This window comes from Carica papaya, chromosome 4 (genome assembly GCF_054855325.1).
Source record: "Carica papaya isolate Zhongbai chromosome 4, ASM5485532v1, whole genome shotgun sequence".
NCBI lineage: Eukaryota > Viridiplantae > Streptophyta > Magnoliopsida > Brassicales > Caricaceae > Carica > Carica papaya.
The window spans coordinates 28960462-28978758 of NC_142312.1; the positions used below are offsets into that span (position 1 = coordinate 28960462).

At 34.9% G+C, this 18297-nt stretch overlaps 3 protein-coding genes across 16 annotated transcripts; 2 read left to right on the plus strand and 1 right to left on the minus strand.

Annotated features, from left to right (window-relative positions):
* The first annotated feature begins 316 nt into the window (after nt 1–316).
* Nucleotides 317–3397, plus strand: LOC110820873 (E3 ubiquitin-protein ligase At4g11680-like). Of its 5 annotated transcripts, XM_088218789.1 has the most exons (4): nt 317–1233; nt 1470–2017; nt 2215–2581; nt 2683–3397. In XM_088218789.1, the coding sequence occupies exons 2-4, from the start codon at nt 1524–1526 to the stop codon at nt 2905–2907; spliced, it is 1086 nt and encodes a 361-aa protein (XP_088074915.1). In that variant the 5' UTR covers nt 317–1233; nt 1470–1523; the 3' UTR covers nt 2908–3397. The 5 variants fall into 5 exon arrangements, with proteins under 5 accessions (XP_088074915.1, XP_088074914.1, XP_088074916.1 ...); XM_088218788.1 differs by having other exon boundaries at nt 318–2017; XM_088218790.1 differs by having other exon boundaries at nt 333–2017; nt 2224–2581.
* Nucleotides 3398–7670: 4273 nt separating this feature from the next.
* Nucleotides 7671–13326, minus strand: LOC110820713 (WW domain-containing protein). 3 transcript variants are annotated; one of them, XM_088218794.1, is made up of 11 exons: nt 12990–13326; nt 12411–12497; nt 12148–12190; nt 11730–11857; nt 10688–11457; nt 9176–10506; nt 8698–8777; nt 8496–8591; nt 8341–8414; nt 8111–8246; nt 7671–7987 (listed from the first exon to the last, which is right to left on the minus strand). In XM_088218794.1, exons 2-11 carry the CDS (start codon nt 12471–12473, stop codon nt 7904–7906), a joined length of 2805 nt encoding a protein of 934 aa, XP_088074920.1. In that variant the 5' UTR covers nt 12474–12497; nt 12990–13326; the 3' UTR covers nt 7671–7903. The 3 variants fall into 3 exon arrangements, with proteins under 3 accessions (XP_088074920.1, XP_088074919.1, XP_088074922.1); XM_088218793.1 differs by lacking the exon at nt 12148–12190; XM_088218796.1 differs by lacking the exon at nt 12990–13326 and having other exon boundaries at nt 12148–12296.
* Nucleotides 13327–13565: 239 nt separating this feature from the next.
* Nucleotides 13566–18205, plus strand: LOC110820799 (calcineurin B-like protein 3). Of its 8 annotated transcripts, none has more exons than XM_088218804.1 (10): nt 13566–13738; nt 15315–15390; nt 15476–15630; nt 16242–16324; nt 16435–16494; nt 16592–16700; nt 16916–16968; nt 17062–17142; nt 17292–17404; nt 17893–18205. In XM_088218804.1, the coding sequence occupies exons 3-10, from the start codon at nt 15507–15509 to the stop codon at nt 17948–17950; spliced, it is 681 nt and encodes a 226-aa protein (XP_088074930.1). In that variant the 5' UTR covers nt 13566–13738; nt 15315–15390; nt 15476–15506; the 3' UTR covers nt 17951–18205. The 8 variants fall into 8 exon arrangements, with proteins under 8 accessions (XP_088074930.1, XP_088074925.1, XP_088074923.1 ...); XM_088218802.1 differs by having other exon boundaries at nt 13575–13738; nt 15305–15390; XM_088218803.1 differs by having other exon boundaries at nt 13737–13943; nt 15305–15390.
* The last annotated feature ends 92 nt before the right edge of the window (nt 18206–18297 follow it).

Genomic DNA, 18297 nt, shown 5'->3' on the forward strand with positions numbered 1-18297 from the left:
GAGTAAATTGGCAAACCGTATACGTACCCAGCAGTTACCCCGGATTGCTCTGCTCCAAAATTAGGCTGAATCAGAATTTAATTCTTTTGGGGTTAAATTGGGTCAATTATTGATACATAATTACTTGGACCCATATATGCAAATTGTATTTATATATATATATATATATATATATAGAGAGAGAGAGAGAGAGAGAGAGAAATAAACATGCCAAAAATATGGACTTTTTTTTTATTAAAAAATTGTATATTTCTGTTGGGTTAAATAAATTAAGAGGCAAAAATTGGATTTAAAGATGTCTTCCATAGCATTTATTTCTTTAGTTTAAAGAAATGAAGGTTCAAATTTGGTTTTACTTAAGACCTGTCATTAAAGCCTAATTAATTGTAGTTTAAGATAATCATGCAAAGAAAATCTGTAACCACCAGGAAAAGGAACAAAAAAAAAAAAAAAAAGAAGAAGAAGAATCTGCTCCCAACCATGATATAAGCTGCTTCTTGGATTAGGTGGCCAACCGTCAATTACATACCACTGTACCCGCCATAATTCAAAACCATATATATATCGTGTATATATATGTATATATATGAGCATCACATAGATATTTGTCAAATTACATCTTTGTCACTTTTTTTTCTTATAGTTTATCATCTTATCCAAATTTGAGTCTAAGTGAAATTAACTTGAAGTTTAATTTAATACTACTAAAATATATTTTGCTTTTCTCCTAATTCTGTGTTAGAAAGAAAAGAGATTTGCAGTTGAAGCAGCAGTTGCTATCTCAGCTTTGCTTATTTTTGAGACAAAATCCAGAGGGAAGTTAGGCCAACGGTTAGCTTCCTTGCATATTTTTCTGTATTCAATTCACTTGAGATCAAAGCAAACCCTCTCTGCAAGTTGATTCTTGGTCACCATCTCAGAACCAACTTCACCTTCCTCTCATACTCTTCATACCCTTTACTTATTTTTCGTCCGTCAAACCAGCTTTTTCATTTTCAGGTCTTTCTACAAATACCCTTCTGAGATTTCCAACTCTGGCATCATAAAAGAGAGGATTTTGATTGGGTTTCTCTGGTGGGATTTTGGAGATTTTGGCGAAGTTTGATTTTAGGCGATTCAGTTCATGGTTTAGGATGGAAATATGAGAGAAGAGTTGATTTTGTTCTTAGTTATGGTTGCGGAGATTCGGTTGCTAAACTCAATCTTGGCCTCCCTGTTTTCCTTGCCTGACAGGTATTTGAATTTTTACCTCTATGGACTCTAACAAGACATGAAGCAATTCTCATGTCTTTTGGTATATGTGACATGGAAAGGTTGTGACTTTTGATTTACTGAATGCAATACTTGTGATCAAATAGTTTCATATGCTTTGATTTCAAGAACTAGTAAAAAGACTACCTTAGGGAAAAATCTATATTTGGAAGTTTTTATGGTAGCCTAAAGGTTCAAGTTGGTATATACATATGCAGCTGGCAAAAGGTGTTTTAGTCTAGTACCACTAAAATTCAATTAGTTCAATTCGGATGAATTCCCAGTACAGCTTTCGACCAGAATCATCGATATTGGGTACTTCAGAAGCTTCAATGTTGTTTTCATCAAATTCTGTGATGAGAAATAGGTCTACTCAAACTCCTCCTCCTCCTCCTCCATCTTCGTTCTTGGTTCGAACAGCCATGAGGGTTTCCAGAACCAGGTGTTTCGCCTTCTTGAGGAGGGTTTTCCATTACCAGAATGGATCAAGATCTGATCTTGGGTCCAATCCTTTCAATTCCAGCGCTTGGATGTTGTTGGAATTTATTGCTTTGATTGTTCAAATCAGCATCACAAGTTTCACCATGGCCATGTCAAAGCGGGAGAAGCCTGTTTGGCCCATGAGAATATGGATTGTTGGTTATGACATTGGATGTTTCCTCAGTCTGCTGCTGCTTTATGGGCGCTACCGCCAAATTTATGTCATTGAAGCAGATGGGTTCAGCCTTCCTGACATGGAACAACAAAGAGGCACCGAAGAATCCAGGTACACACGTTATTCAATCATGTCTCAGTTTTCCAATTCAACTATTTTACTTAACATGATACTATAGTCTTAATATTCGGGTCTGGTTCACGCGTTCAGCGCAAGAGGGAACATATTATAAGCTTCTAGGAGGGAGGGTTTAACAATCAATAGTTGATATTGAAAAGTAAGCATATATATATTGATTGATTTTGAAGCATATACAGGATCTCACACTTGATGAACAAATGTCGGACTTCGCTGGAGCTATTCTTTGCAATTTGGTTCGTAATGGGTAATGTTTGGGTGTTTGATTCACGGTTTGGTTCTTTCCATAGAGCTCCAAAGCTTCATATCCTCTGCATCTCTCTGCTAGCTTGGAATGCTCTCTTCTACTCCTTTCCGTTTCTCCTGTTTCTGCTACTATGTTGTTGTGTACCACTAATCAGCACCCTCCTCGGTTACAACATGAACATGGGCTCCTACGATAGAGGCGCATCTGATGATCAAATTTCCAAATTACCCAGCTGGAGATACAAACAAGTTGATGACAATTCCTGTTCTGACCCTGCAAGTGAAGATCCAGTAAGTTCAATCATACCTTCCTACTTGCTTTATCAATTATAAACTTAACTAATTTGATCCAAGTGCGCTTCGTTCTGATTAATCTTTCCGGTAAATTACAGTTTCACCTATTATGTTTTGGTCATATTGCAATTCATATGCTGAAATTTTATCAAGAGTACCAATCAGTTCTGTATTATGTGGTGGTGGGTTTGACAGGAGTGTTGTATTTGCCTAAACAAATACCGAGACAAGGAAGAGGTGAGGCAGTTGCCATGTTCCCACATGTTTCACCTCAAGTGTGTGGATCAGTGGCTCAGAATTATCTCTTGCTGCCCTCTTTGTAAACAAGACCTGAACAAGTAGGGACTAAAAGCCAACCAAGTCTTCAATTGGGTTTTCTCTGCAACCGCGGCTTCTAGGTTTTCTAATCCATATCTCCCTGCCAAGAGTACGTAGATCAACTGGCACTATCTCCATTCTTGGAGTTTTCATATCAGAGATTCGATCTCGACATGTTAGAAGCTCCTCGAACCAACAAAATGAAAAGAATATTTACTTCTACACTGTATGGTTTGCTTGAATATACTTTACATGGCTACGCGAGTAAGATCATCATTTGTACATAAGAGTTTATCGGTAACCAAAAACATATATAAAAAAAATATATATAAATGTATAATTAGAAAATAATAAGTTTATATTTTATAAGATATACTGTATACGAATTTTATATGGTACTTTAAAAGTATCATATACTTATATTTTTTTAAAACGTTTAAAGATTACTACAGAAACACAATGCGTTCAAAATATTATAAATTTTGTTATTGGATATCTCGATACTTGCATTTAATTTTTTATAATGTTAGTATTAAGTGAGATATATGATATTATGTACATATTCGATTCGTTATTCGATAAATAATAAATAATACAGCTTGATCTTTGATCGAAATGTTAGATAAATGTAATTTTCTTTCTTGATAATTTGGTCTTCAAGTTTCTTACTTTTTGCTTGGAATTCCACCTATACATACAACCAACATAAGAAGACAAAAGCAGGTTTTGACATTAAACTTCAATCTTGACTATATGACTCAATGTGTCAACAATGGGAAATTCCAATCTTAGGGTTTCAATTACATGTCAATGTCTATTCTTCCAATTGAAGAAAAAAAAAAAGAATATATAAACAATGTTTAAAGTATAATGAACTATTTTCTGATTTGATTTTATTACAATTTGAAGTGATTATTTTATTTTTTTAAAACTATCTTGGTATAATTTTTTTTTAGAAGATACTTACATGTCTGTATTTTTTATATACAAATTTATATATGTTTAAGTCTAAAAAAAATAAAATTAAAAAAAGAAAACCTAAAAAATTATAGAATTATATCTATACATTTGTACATAAAATTTATAGCTTAATAATTTAAAAGATTGGTAATTTTATATATTATGACAAAAATTAAATCATGAGGTACTTAATTTACCAAAAAAAAAAAAAAAGAAAGATAGGATTTGAATGGCAATAATATAAAATTATATAAATTAAAATTGTAATTTTTTATTTTTTAAAAAATAAATTGAATAATCTTTATATAAAAAAATATAATTAATTATTTATATTATAATATTTTTAGAATGTCAAACATTAAATCATATGAAATAATAAGTTGATTAAATTAATCAATCATTTCATAATATGAAAATGAAAATAAAAATTTTGCTAGTTAAAAACATGTAGTGGTTGCTTAAGATTTTGAATTGGGATGAGATTATATAGATTCTACATGTCTAACATCAATCATATAATACATATATAAATATAGAGGTTAGATATATACATATATACATATACATATATATATATATTATATTCAGATTGATCACATCCATCTAATTACCAACCTAATTTCACCAAATAGTTTATTTTATTGTTTGAAACGTATTTGACAACTTTTTTTTTAAAGAGCCGGGTCCATAACATAAATTTTTTTTTTTGTTGTTGTTTTATATTTAACACTTAAAAATACAAATATTTAAAGAACTTAGATTAATGCAAATAACCCATGAAAGTTATATAGTAAATATTTGTTTCGTCTAAATTTTAAAAATAATAAAATAAATAAATAAAATTTTGTCTCATCAGATCTAAATAATCTTATTTTTTTGAATATAAAAAAATATTATAATTGTCAAAAATACTAGGTCCGCTAAATGCACAAAAATAAAAAGATATCTCATCTAGTTTATAGATATCTAGTCAACTGCTGTAATTCAATGTGAAGAACCAACTAACTCGGAATTTGAATATCATTTCTTCTCTAATCACAATTTATTCATTGATTCTTCAACTTCAATCGATTCATAAAAATATATACAATAATGAGAATTATGTGTGTTATTTTTTGTCAGAGTTATATAATATTATACTAAGTAAATATTTATATCTTCTAAATTTTGAAAATAATAAAATAAATAAATAAGATTTTGTCTCATCAGATCTAAACAATCTTATTTTTTTGAACATAAAAAAAGTATTATAATTATCGAAAATACTAGGTCCGCTGAATGCACAAGAATAGAAGATATCTCATCTAGTTTATAGATATCTGGTCAACTGCTGTAATTCAACAGGAAGAACCAATTAACTCGGAATTTGAATATCATTTCATTTCTAATCACAATTTATTCATTGATTCTTCAATTTCTATCGGTTCATAAAAAATATATATATATAATAATGAGAATCGAATTATAAGTACAAAGCATAAATTTTTTGTCTATCTAATGGAAAATTAGAATTATGAACCCAATAAGAAAAAAATTACATTTACTCGATCGCTTCAATAACAAAATTACGGGTAAAAAATATATTCGAAACAATAATTATACATTATGATTTAAATCAAAACGTTTCATCAATAAGCTCCCAATTAATTTCTACTTTGGATTAAAAAAAAAATAATAAAAAATTAAGGGTAAAAACATACTTAATGAGTTAGTTATCAACTGCCTAGACGTGTGTTCCTATTCAAAGTAGAACGAAATAAGTGGGAAATTAGAGCCACAAATAAGGTATACCAAAACCCTAATTTGTAGGATACTGTCCTTCCATATTTCACCACCCCTCTGTCTCATCCTCTCGGCAAGACAAATTACTCTTTACCTTCTTCTTTTTTTTTTTTCTGCAATTCATCTTTTCATCTTGCCGACCAAACTTATATCCCCCTTTACTTGACTTTTCTTCCCTCCGCAGGCCCATTGTTTTTACTTTCTGGGTCATTATCATCATCAGCTTATCACCGACAGTACTGCTCGCTTCTTCTCTGCTGTATCTCTCATCACTTGTATATTTACGTATACATACCAGGTATATGTATATCTGTTATCTGAATATTATGTATGTCTATCACTGTTGGTGTATATCACTCAACTTTCTTTTTCTTGTTAGCTTTTTCATTAATCTCCTTTATGAATATTTATTTCAGAGTTTTCATGAACAGTACGTAATTGACATGCAAGAGTATTTGAATATTTAAGGGTCACAAAACACACAGCTGCTTATATATGACAAGCCATAAAAATTTAGTATTATTCAAGAAAATGATTAGTATATATAAAAATTTATGTTTATATTTTTATTATAATTTATTTATTTAAATGCTGCTTAGTTAAATAAAAAATTCAGATATAATATTATAAGAATGTTTGGAAAACTCAACCATATATAAGCACATACATGTGTATATATCTGTTGTGAAACAGATGCATGCATATATATATATATATATATTATACGATATAGGGTGTCGTCACCTTTTTTTGCTTATGCGGACAGTACGTTATAAGACAGAGAGAAGGTAGAAGAGAAAAGAAGGAAAGCATGGAAGTAATGAATAGAGAGGAAGAAATCAAGCCAAGAAAGCTAAAGATGCCGAAGCAATCATCAGGAGGAGGGAGCGTTCTGGACATGAACACAGAGTTAGAAACGAAGAGGGTGGACCCAATTCTCCCCGTCACACCACGCTCCGGCGCCGTTCCCAAAGTCATGAAATCATCCTCGGCGAGATTCAACTGTCTCTGCTCGCCAACAACCCACGCCGGCTCTTTCAGGTGCCGGCACCACAGGCTCTCCGCCATGACACGCAGCGGCTCCATAGGCTCAAATCTGTCCTTGTTGTCCTCCAAATCTGGCCGGTACAGCGACTCTCTCCAGGCCCAGTAGCCATACCTATTTATATATATATATATATTCATTTATATCTGTGTTTAATTAATCCATGGGTTGGAGCTTGATGGTGAATTTCTGCAAATGTTTAAAATTATATCTATTTGTATTTGGAGTTTTTATGGGTAATATACGTTTCGTTTGGTTTATTTTACGTTGCTAATTAGATTCATACGAAGTTAAATGGGATCCCAGCATTATCTAATTGTACAATTAAAATAATATATCGCATATGACGTAATAAATGATGTACTTATAAATAGTGTTATATATGAAACTTGGAATATTAACCTTTTAAGTTTACTTTAAATTGTAATACTATATAATATAAAAAAATTTGAAAAACAAATAATAATAATCTGAATATTTGTATAATTTCTTCTTTTAACATGTAATAAAATATAAATTAATTTATTATATATATAAAAAAATAAAATTTATGAATCACGTTGAACGATCCAAATACAAAATAATAGCTGTTACTACGTTCTGAGAATCCATCTCCAAAATGCTCGGTCCATTTAAGTTTTCTGAAATAAAATAGAAGGCGCTCTTGCATTCCAATAGCTCGACAAGATATGGTGATCGACATGCCAGAATCTTTTTTTTTTTCACTTCAAGCTTTCAAAAATGGCCCCAAAATCCGCCTCTGAGTTATGCTCGTAGATGCACCCTGTCGATATTACATTTCCAAGTGCCAGCGGTAGAGGGTTGTCACCGAACAGACCCGCTTGACAACATTACCCCCCGCCCTGATCTCTCTTGCTAGCAGAGACAGTTCAATGAACACTTTAATATTTTAATCGAATCGCTTCTCCATGTCAAGTCAAATATTACTGATGGCGAAGCAATAAAATTCTAAAAACCAAATGGGAAAATTTAATTTATTACTACTACCTTCGAAAAAATTTACAACTGGTTCGTATTTTCTTCTTTCTTTTTTTTACTTTTTAGGGGTCAGCCAAGAGGGAGTTCACGAGTAAGACTACTCAGAACCTGAAAATTGAGCCCCAAAAAGAAAATCAGAAGCTTTGGATTACAACTCAAAGGGAAATTAGAAGGCCAAAAAACCAATGTCTGCCTCTTAAAATTGAACAATATGTTCATTTTGAGGGCCTGTTCCAGGTCGTCTCCGAGGTCATTGCATTTCCATAATAGACTTGTTTTGATGTTTCATCCCAGTAAGCCTGAATGAAAAGGCATTAAAAATTAAAGGGTAAATAAATAAAGTATCGTGACAATAATGTGCAAACTCAAGAAATCTGATTAAAATCTAAAGTAAATTGTTAAGAAACCATGTATATTTTTACCTGCCATCCTGACGGGAGACCTTTTGAGAATTCTGCTAAATCAGGCTGCTGGGTTTCATTACTACGCACTTCTGGTGCAATTTCTGCTGTTTCCTTGGCTGCTGCTTGAGCTCTCCTTCTCTTTACTCTCTCCCGCCTGTATCAGATAGAAAACAGCATAATTACAAAACAATATTTGGTTGTCATAAAAACAAGGACGATAATAATAGGATAAGCATAGGATCTCATACCAGTCACCACCTAGTGGTTGAAAATTAGCATTGCCTCTGGCCTCTCCACTGGCGATCTGCTTAGCATGCCATTCCTGCATCAAAGATCTATAAGACACCACAAACGACCAATTCAACTACAGTACTTTTAAGGAAAAGAAAATCTGTTCACATACCTCAATTTCCCTTTGTCGCTTTTTCTCTAGAATCTCATACAAGTTTTCAGGCTCATCATCTTCAATCTCATTAAGCTCCTCTTTAGCCGCTTTCCACTGATAAAAAAGAACTTTAATTTAAGCAAACTAGGAGGGGGAAAAAACATTCACTCCAAAAAGATGAATCCTCCAGAGAAATCCAAAAGAAGAGTGAAAAGCATACCTTGTCCACCAAACCAGAGACCCTCTTGTTAGACCTCAAGGATGGTGCCACGGGTACAGTCCTTTTTTTACCACGCAGAACTGGAGAAAACACAAGTCAAAGTAAACTAATTAACAAGAGAAATAATCGGATGGCTTAAGTCAACGATATGTCATGTGTTAGCTAAAACTAGCTAATGGATTTGCATTATATTCTCTGTTTTGGACATGCAAAAAACAAACCAATAATTAGGCGGCAAGCCCAGTAGTTTACCACCGGAGCTCAGATATTTTCTGATGATCTCAATTAACATATTCTAGTGCTTTGCAAACCTTCATGACTAATAAGCAATGGTAAAGGCAAACAGACGCAATAAGCAGAAGAAATTAAAGCCTGAAACTTGATATTGATGCAAGTGATTAAGGTATTCATGCAGCACCATATAGGTTCAGAAAGGGAATGTATTCATTCAGAACCATATTCATTCAGAATTCTGTACCTTTAGACTGGACCTTTGCAGATGATGATGTGCCAGCAGCAGAAGTGATAATGACATTGGTTGATTCAGAACTAACACTATCTTTAACTGAAACAGTTGCAGGAGCTTGAATAGTAGCTGAAGTACAAGGAATTGTTGCAGCTACTACATCCCCACCATCAGCAGTTGAAACATTAACCTTCATTGTTATGGCAGTGGAATCAGCAGATCCTAAGGTAACAACATTGTAACTGACAGGAGCAGAATCCTTCTGAAATTGTAAAGATTCTGCATTGCCATCAACAATTGCAGGCAGAACTCCTCCTGTTTTAAAATCATAATAGGCTACAGCCTGAACAGTATTAACCATGGCATTAGCAGTTTCACCATAAGTGTTGGGAACGATTCCATAATAAAGTGATGCATCAGGTACAGCAACTTGAGATCCATCAGCGTGTCCGTAAAAATTACTACTAGAAACATCGGCAACTGAATGTCCATAATATTGAATATTGGGGTCTGAATAAGCTAAACAGTATTGTTCAGCATAAGTGACAGGTTGCCCTGTCTCCATATAAGATGGTAACGGAGGATAAGAAGGTTCTTGAAGCTCATCAGACGGAGGTGGAGGAACTTGGTCATTATCAGGCGGTGGTGGAGGAATTTGCTCATTATCAGGCGGGGGTGGAGGAATTTGCTCATTATCTGGTGGGGGTGGAGGTATCCATTCCTCATCGAGAGGTGGTAGGACGGTCGAATCATCATTTAGAACCACAGGTGGGTTCCCTGCAGTTGGATATGAATGGTCTTGCTGGTTGACATCAATTCCATTAGCTTCATTACCGGCTGGAACTGCCTCTTCAACCTCCATGTCCACATCCATATCAACGTCTTCTCCGTTGAAACCAGACATGGGACTTCTTTCATCTGGAGAAGCAATCACATGACGTTCACCTGCAGTGTCATCAGTCCCCAAAGCTCCAATTGGTGATTCAACATTTCCACGGGAAGCTTCATTAGTGGAAACATTACGCATTTCAGGAGAAGAAAGAACACTGGTTTTATTTCCTTCAGCCTCAGATTCATTATTCATGCTTTCATGTGACTTGTGCTTTCCTATTGATGCAGACATATGAGTTTCCTCAACTTCATCCATAACAGCAGATTTTGCAAGTTGGTAAATTTCATCATTAATGGCCTCTTCCAAGCGTTTGAGCTGCTTTTCAGAATGAACCCAAAACGGAAGCAAGGATGACCCATGTGATAAGAGTGCCGTAAAATCAGAAAGTCTAATCTCAACTTCTAACATGTATTTTGACAGCCAGCCATGTGCTTGTGAATTGCCCTGAGACCTAAAACACACACATTCACAGATCAGGAAGAGAAATAGCATACATGTTTTCTTTTTTTTTTTTTTTTGAAAGAGAGAAGTAGCATACATGTAATAGGAACTTAACATAAAAAGAAAGTCTACAGTTTTTGTTGAAGAAGAATATTTGTAATAAATAAAAGAAAAGAAACTGAAATCTTTACCCTTTCAGTGACTTCAATCTCTCCAACAAGGACTCACTTCGTGTCACCAGATAAGTGGAAAGATCAATCCCTGTTTTATCTCTGTTACTAGCCAAATCGTCATTTACAGAGTTATTTGAAACAACATTAATTGTGTCCAAGCTACTCTGAATTTCAATTTTGCTGGCTTTAGGAACCAAATTTTTATCTTTCAGAGCTTCAGTCTTGTATTCCCCAGCCAAATCAGCTGTCTGGGGTCCGTTACCATCCACTTCGCTTTGAGTGATCAAATTGGTGCACACTAAGCTATTTCTTTGTGCAGCTGAAGAGTTGTCCAGCTCATCTCCTAAACCTGAACCAGTATTGTGTGTACCAACAGATGCAGATTCCACATTCCTGGTTAGAGGAGATTTGCAATCGAGAGTCGATTCAGTTGACTGGGCAAAAATAGCTGGTATTTCCCAAGATGTTTCCCCGGTTTCTGTATTCCAATAGTAGTATTGGTTGGTCTCCTCATGCATTACCATCTTCCAGCTTGAACTGACCTCTCCAGTAATCTGAACCTCTGAAATTCCAGGAGCAAAATTTTGTGGTGCAGGATGCATTTCTTTACATGAATCATCTAACCCAGCAGCATCAGTTTCTTTAGTATCATCATCTTCCTGTCTACTGTAGACATGCTGCAGAACAGAATCTCTCTCTATATGTTGCTGGCCAACTTTCTGTGCAGCAATGCTTTCATCTATATCAGCATCCATTTCTTTGCATCCTTCAGCAGGTAGCTCCTCAACCTAATCCAAATGCAATAGTCAGTTAAAGAACTACACACACTTCATGGCTATTCTTTCCATAGAAAGAACACTCTGTTTCATGGTTTCCAAAAAGTGAAGAAAAGTTAGTGAAAATTGAAGCTTGTAGATTGGACTCAGTCAACAGCATCCATGACAAAAACACTCAAGGTTTAGTCAAAGGTCGCCCTTAGCTGTTGTTGTCAACAAAACTGGTTTCAAACAGTGTGATTAGACCTTCTTTTCTCAAGAACTTTATAAGAACCATAAGTTACCTGAGCATCGTTAAGAACAGAGGGACTCTCTGTGATAATAGCATGATTAAGTCCCTTATCCAATTCCTCATCCACATCATCATCGCTATATTGCCCAAGTAAGAGTAAAGGATTCTCCGGCGGTTCTCCTGGTGGACAAAAAAAAACAATCTATCAGAGACTTTAAACCCCTTTGTTTGTTTGCTAAAAACAAATATATTTGAACCGAACCAAAACAGAAGCACTAAAGTATTGGTGTAAATAAGTTAAAAAAAAATACATATATATATGGCCAAAAGAAGGCCAAAATGTTTATTATATTGACATTATAAGATTGGTAGTAGCATTCTAGTAGCTACTAATCACCACCACCTGTTACACATTAAAAAGAGAACTGTTAGAGGAGACAAAGGAACAAATAAGCCAGAGATGTACGAACCAATGGAAAATTTTCCAGACGGAATCTCCAAAATGCTTTGATGCTGCCAAAAAGAGCATAACAGAGAGTGACTCAATCAAAATATCACTGTGGTAGGGCCTGATCTGATCTGATACGAAATGTTCCCAAGACCACAGCCACCCTACAATCTGAAAACAAGATAATATGCCTTGTACAAACAGTTCCATATTCCCACGATAAAAATGTTCGAGCACTCATGCCCTCTCTATATAGTCCTTTTGAAGAAAACTGACGGAACCCACCTGAAGAAGATGGTGAATTGGGTAACACAGCAGTGTCTTTTGGATCCCCTCCAACTTCTTCATGCACAATGGAGCCACCCAACTCTCCTAGAAGGTTTTACAAAGCACTCATAATTAAATCAAGATTGGCAAGGTTTTGGCATAAACCAACGATCAATTATTTACATAAATTAAAATATATAAAATACTGGTTAAAATTTTTTATTGACTCCTGATTAAAATTGGAACATGCACACTTACAGATAATAATGACTAATGGCAATGTCATTGTCCAACAAATTTCAAAACTGTGACACAAGAAACACTCATTCATCCATCAGACTGACGTTGGAGGATAAACTATAGCAACACGGTTACAACCAACTCGAAGTCATTTTATATGGTCTTTAGCATCAGTTAACTAAAAGCATATGCTCAAGATTTTATCTTACGCTACACTTCAAACAAATCAATTTTGGAATTCATTCCAAAACCAACACTTAAATTATTTATAGGAGGACGAAAAATTGCATACATAAACAACCAGACAAACAAAAGAAAACCTAATAAGTTGGACATAGAGAAACAAAGATAGAGTACCAGAGGGTTCCACAAAAAGATCGAGCTTGACACGGCGACCAGCGTTATTTAAAGCTGCCAGGCGGCGCTCTTTTCTCTTCCCCATCGATTCTTGCTTTCACTCTTCCCTTTCTTTAATCCTTTTGCCCTTCGATGAAATAGACTCCGGAATTATTATCAGTAATGTATATGGGCGTCCGTGTCTATATACGTATATGTGGTAATGGTGAAACGTCTGTGTCTTCGATTGAGAATAGTTTACTAGTTGAGATCGGAGTTCAGTTATCACCCAATATATAGAGGCGCAAAGAGAGGACGATGAGGAAACTGAGGCGCAAAGGTGATTCGTTTAGGGTGTCGGTTTGTAATCGGGTCGGCAAATCCGCACCGTTTTATGACTTCACCACTTAGGAAACGATGCCGTTTCATAATTTCAGCACAGTGGGTAAAATTGGCCCAACTAGCGCCACCAAGACCCGTTTGGGCCCAATTATCCAGGCCCAATAGCGTATTCGGTCAACATCTTCACGCTGCGTAAATTCAAATGTATGATATTTTATAATTACTTATTTTATTTATTTATTTACTTTTTACTGTCTGTATGTAAATTGATATATCTCTGTCTCTCGTCGCTTCCCTCAACTCTATCACGAATCGTCGTCACCTTCATCGAGATTCACTAAACCCACCGCGAGGGACACACAAACTTTGAACATTCGTCTGAATTCGTATTGCAGAGTGAAAAAGCATCCTCACTGTCTCACCGTAACGTGAGAACTATCTCCTCTTTGTAATTTTCATCCTCCTGTTTGTTTCTCGAGAAAGAAAGAAGGAATCGCGAGAAAAAAGAAAAACTCAGGATAATTCAGAGTTTTAACCATTATCAAATTCCTATTCTATTCCCTTTTGCCTTGGTTGCTATTTTTCTTTCCTCGGCGATAACATGGATCGTTGAGCTGCGCTATATTGTTAGCTGTTAAGTTGCTCATTTCTATCTGCTTGTTGCTCATGTCTTAGTTTGAAATTGTGAGGATTGAAATGCAAATTTTGTTAGATCTGTTCGAATATTGTGTGTTTTCTGTTGAATTGAATCCGTAGAGATTGTTTGAACCTGTAGAACTTGTTTGGTTTGATATTTGAGTTTGTGAAATTCGATGATTAGATCTCGGATCGGGATTGGTTACTGATTCTTGATCATCAACGATTAGTTGTTCTTGCTTTCAAGATTGGCTATGATTTGTAAGTTTGTAATTTGTTTTGTGCTTCATTTCAATTTCAGTTGATAAGTTTTAGAAGTCATACGATGGTCAACTTTATTTGGCAGATAATATCCGTGTTTGTAGAGACGAATGCAAGGACTAGCATCGTTGGAAGCTTAACAATATCTTTAACTTGACTAGTCTTAATTTAACGTCCATTTAAGTTCAATTACTGCAAAGGAAAAAGGTTAAACGTGGGCGAGAGAATTGGAATTCTATAAAAAACTAGAGACTTGATTAAGCATGTGATTTGTTTGAGGAGAACGAGAAGAGAGGTCATACACCTTTCTAGTTGCAGTTCATGCTGATTGCTTCCTGTTGGCTTCTGAAGACGTGTATATCTCTTGAACATTTGGTATTTAGGTCTACCCAAGGATACTTCATTGTCCAGGGGAATCATGTTAAAGTCTTAGTTGTTATTTCCTGCATTTTAATCATTGACAGGCTCTTCAGCTTCAACCTATCTCTTGAAACCACTTCTTTCTTTGTCCCTGGCAGAGAACCTTCAAATTTTTCTTCCTTTTCCCCAGGGAAGGGTTGCTTGCTACCGTCCTATAATGCCTTAGACCCACAGTTTTGTTCATTATACTGTTCATAATAAGCGGAACAAATGATGCTTAGTTAACGTATTCAATTAGGATGATATTCAGCTGAGGAGGTTATCCTTTTTTTAATGTGTGCGTATGACATGTTTGGTGATCAGTTTGCTTCAGACAATAACACTAGTTGTTCGATTCCTATCTTTTCTTTTTTGACATATGGGAGGGTAGACTGAGCTTTCCTACCATTCCATACAACAGACACTTTCAATCAAACAGGTTGAGAACAAATTTGATAGCTGAATTCTCAGCAATCTCTAAGTTCGTTTATTTATTTGTAGCCTTTAAAAATGCTTTTCACTGCATTGGTTCCCTTGTTCTTTTATTTGCATTTTGTTTCCAAATACGGAATGCATGCAGTAGCCAATTGAATCTAAGCAATTGATAGGCTACCTGCATAACATTATTGCTATTTTTGTTTTTATGTACACGTTTTTGCTTTTATTGATGATCAAGTTCTTATCTATTCTTCTATCAGGTTGTCACAGGTAGTCTTGGTTGTTTCTGTTCACACTGAACTTGGAATTTGGTGTTGGTTCAGCTGAAACAGGAAATGGTTAACAGGTCATACACTTTCTTTTTTCAACCTATGTTGCTTTTATTATGCGGAGTAACGAGACTAAAACTTCTTATCCATTCTTTTGTGTAGGTATGGAGTGTTTTGATGTCCTGGAAATATCATGTTGCAGTGCATAGAGGGATTAAAGCATTTATTTGCTTCCCTTCTGCGGTGTTGTGATATTGATTTGTACAAGCAATCAAGAGGCCTAGAAGATCCTGAAATACTTGCGCGAGAGACAGTTTGTATGTTATCAAGTTATAGATTCTATTGATATTTTCTTTGATAAGATATGATTTCTAAATAATATTGATCAGTAAAAACGGAGCTGTGTGGTGAGCACAGAGCGGACTATTCTTTCGCTTTTTACATAATATTGATCAGTTAAATCCTTGTCCTTCTGTGGTTCTGTTTTTTTCTCAACTTTTCCCGCAAGCTTTGAATAGGTTTAAATAAGCCTGGAAACCAAAATCATCTATTCCCTGTTTGGTATAAGTGTATTCTATTCTTGTTTTATTCCAGATCTTTATCATTTGATGCATAGAGTTTATTTACAATTTGCATATTTGATGGATGATTAATTAACTCCACTTATATCCTTAATTCTACTGGGTTACAAAAACATCTAACTTGAGTTAAGCTTGGAATTGAGTGGACTTGTTATAACTTGTATTGCATTCCAATTTATATTCAATAACATTAACATTCGAAGGAAACCCCACCTAACATATGAAAGAAATATAGCTTATATCTGTTGTTTGATTTGGTTTCATTTTGGTGATTTACCTTTTGTTTCTTGAAGAACAATTGAATAATAATACTGCTGAAAATTGTTCGTTTGCTCACTTGGATGCAGTCACTGTGAGTGAAATTGAGGCCCTTTATGAGCTCTTCAAGAAAATCAGTAGTGCAGTGATTGATGATGGGCTAATTAACAAGGTCTGTTTATGTTCTTGTGATCTGATGATTCTTCCTTTTGTCTGATAACAGATGCTTTTGCTCATTCCATTTTGGTTTCTTGATTTTCTTTTCTCTTTAAAATGTGATAGGAGGAGTTTCAATTGGCATTATTCAAGACAAATAAAAAAGAGAGCTTGTTTGCTGATCGGGTACTTTCATTTGGAAATGGTCTAATTGTAAAAGTCTCTTTTACTTGTTCCTTTTATCTATGATCTGAAGCTTCACCTGTCTGCTATTGCATTGCAGGTTTTTGATTTATTTGATACAAAGCACAATGGGATACTAGGATTCGAAGAGTTTGCTCGAGCACTCTCTGTTTTTCATCCCAACGCACCAATAGAGGATAAGATTGAATGTATGTTTGGAATTGGCAATTTCTTTCTCCTGTAAATTGTATTACCTCATTGAGCACATATTTTAGTCCCATGACGGAATGTTTCTGGTGTAATGGAGTTGTATATTATGTTTATGAATATGCTATAAGACAAACTAAACTCATGAACTTTGAACTTATTTTTAATATAATTTTTGGTGCTTATGTGTGTTAGCTCGTGTAATGTTTTGTTGCAGTTTCTTTTCAACTCTATGATCTCAAGCAGCAAGGTTTCATTGAGAGACAGGAGGTGATTTTCTTTTTTCTGAGTATACTATTTCTTATCCTGTGTTTTTATTATTCTGAACATTCTTACAGACTTAAATATTATTTGTATATGCAGGTAAAACAAATGGTCGTAGCTACACTTGCTGAATCTGGAATGAACCTTTCGGATGATGTGATAGAGAGTATAATTGACAAGGTGCCTTCCCTTCCTTCAATTTGATATCAATCCAAGTCTTTATAGAAATTGGTTAATTAAAGGTGTTAACAAGCCAGTTGCATAATGTCCCTAGCTACTCCTTTTTGGAGAAGTTTGAAATTCTAAAATACCTTGGAGCCCTGTTGCAGACCTTTGAGGAAGCCGACACGAAACATGACGGGAGGATTGACAAGGAAGAGTGGAGAAGCCTTGTTCTTCGACATCCATCCCTTCTGAAGAATATGACCCTTCAATACCTCAAGTGAGTCCCAAATGAATACTTTGCAGTTTCCCCTTTCCCTGACTTGTATTGATGCTATGATGTTGCAAAGGAAAGAATTTTGGTTCTACTGAATTAGTCATTGGAAAATCAATCTGATTTATGTTTGCATGATTATGCCAAGTTTTTCTAGGTTCGTCACAAACCTCTCGTTGACTTTCAGTGCTTTAAGAACAAAGGAAAAGATCAAATTTGTTATTAGATGATTACAAACATGCATGGCTTTTTAACTGTTTCTTTGCTTCATGACATTGGGCATTTTATTAACACTTTCAACACCACTTCATGCAGTAACATTGTAACATTTTATTAGCAATGTACAGGCATTGAAGTACATTGATTTTATATTGCATTGTCATTTTATATAATCTAAAATGATTTATACTGTAGGACCTCCTTGGCCATAGCAACATCTTTTTCTATTACCGCAGCGTGGTCTAATGTGTTAATATCGGTTTCCTGTTGTGCAGGGACATCACCACAGCATTCCCGAGCTTTGTCTTTCACTCACAAGTCGACGATACCTGAGAGAACGAGATTTGCATTGGAGCTGGGTCATAGTTGTTTAATTATGATGTGCTACTCTAGAGACAATTTGGTGTTTCTGTGTGTAAAGGGCTTGAGAAGTTCATACTTTGTGCTATCCATAATTTTTCTCCATGATTTTTTCGGTTGTCTGCCTACTTATTTATTTTCTGTGGCCAGGTTTGCTTCCAAGTATATTTCATTTTTGCTTGTTTTTCATTATCATGAGATGATAAAATGAGGATGAGATTTTTTTAATCTCTTATCTCTTTGCATTTTGCACTGATGTTTATTTGCAAGTGTTGGTGTTATTGAATCAGCAGGGAGAAATTATGTGACTGGTAGACTAA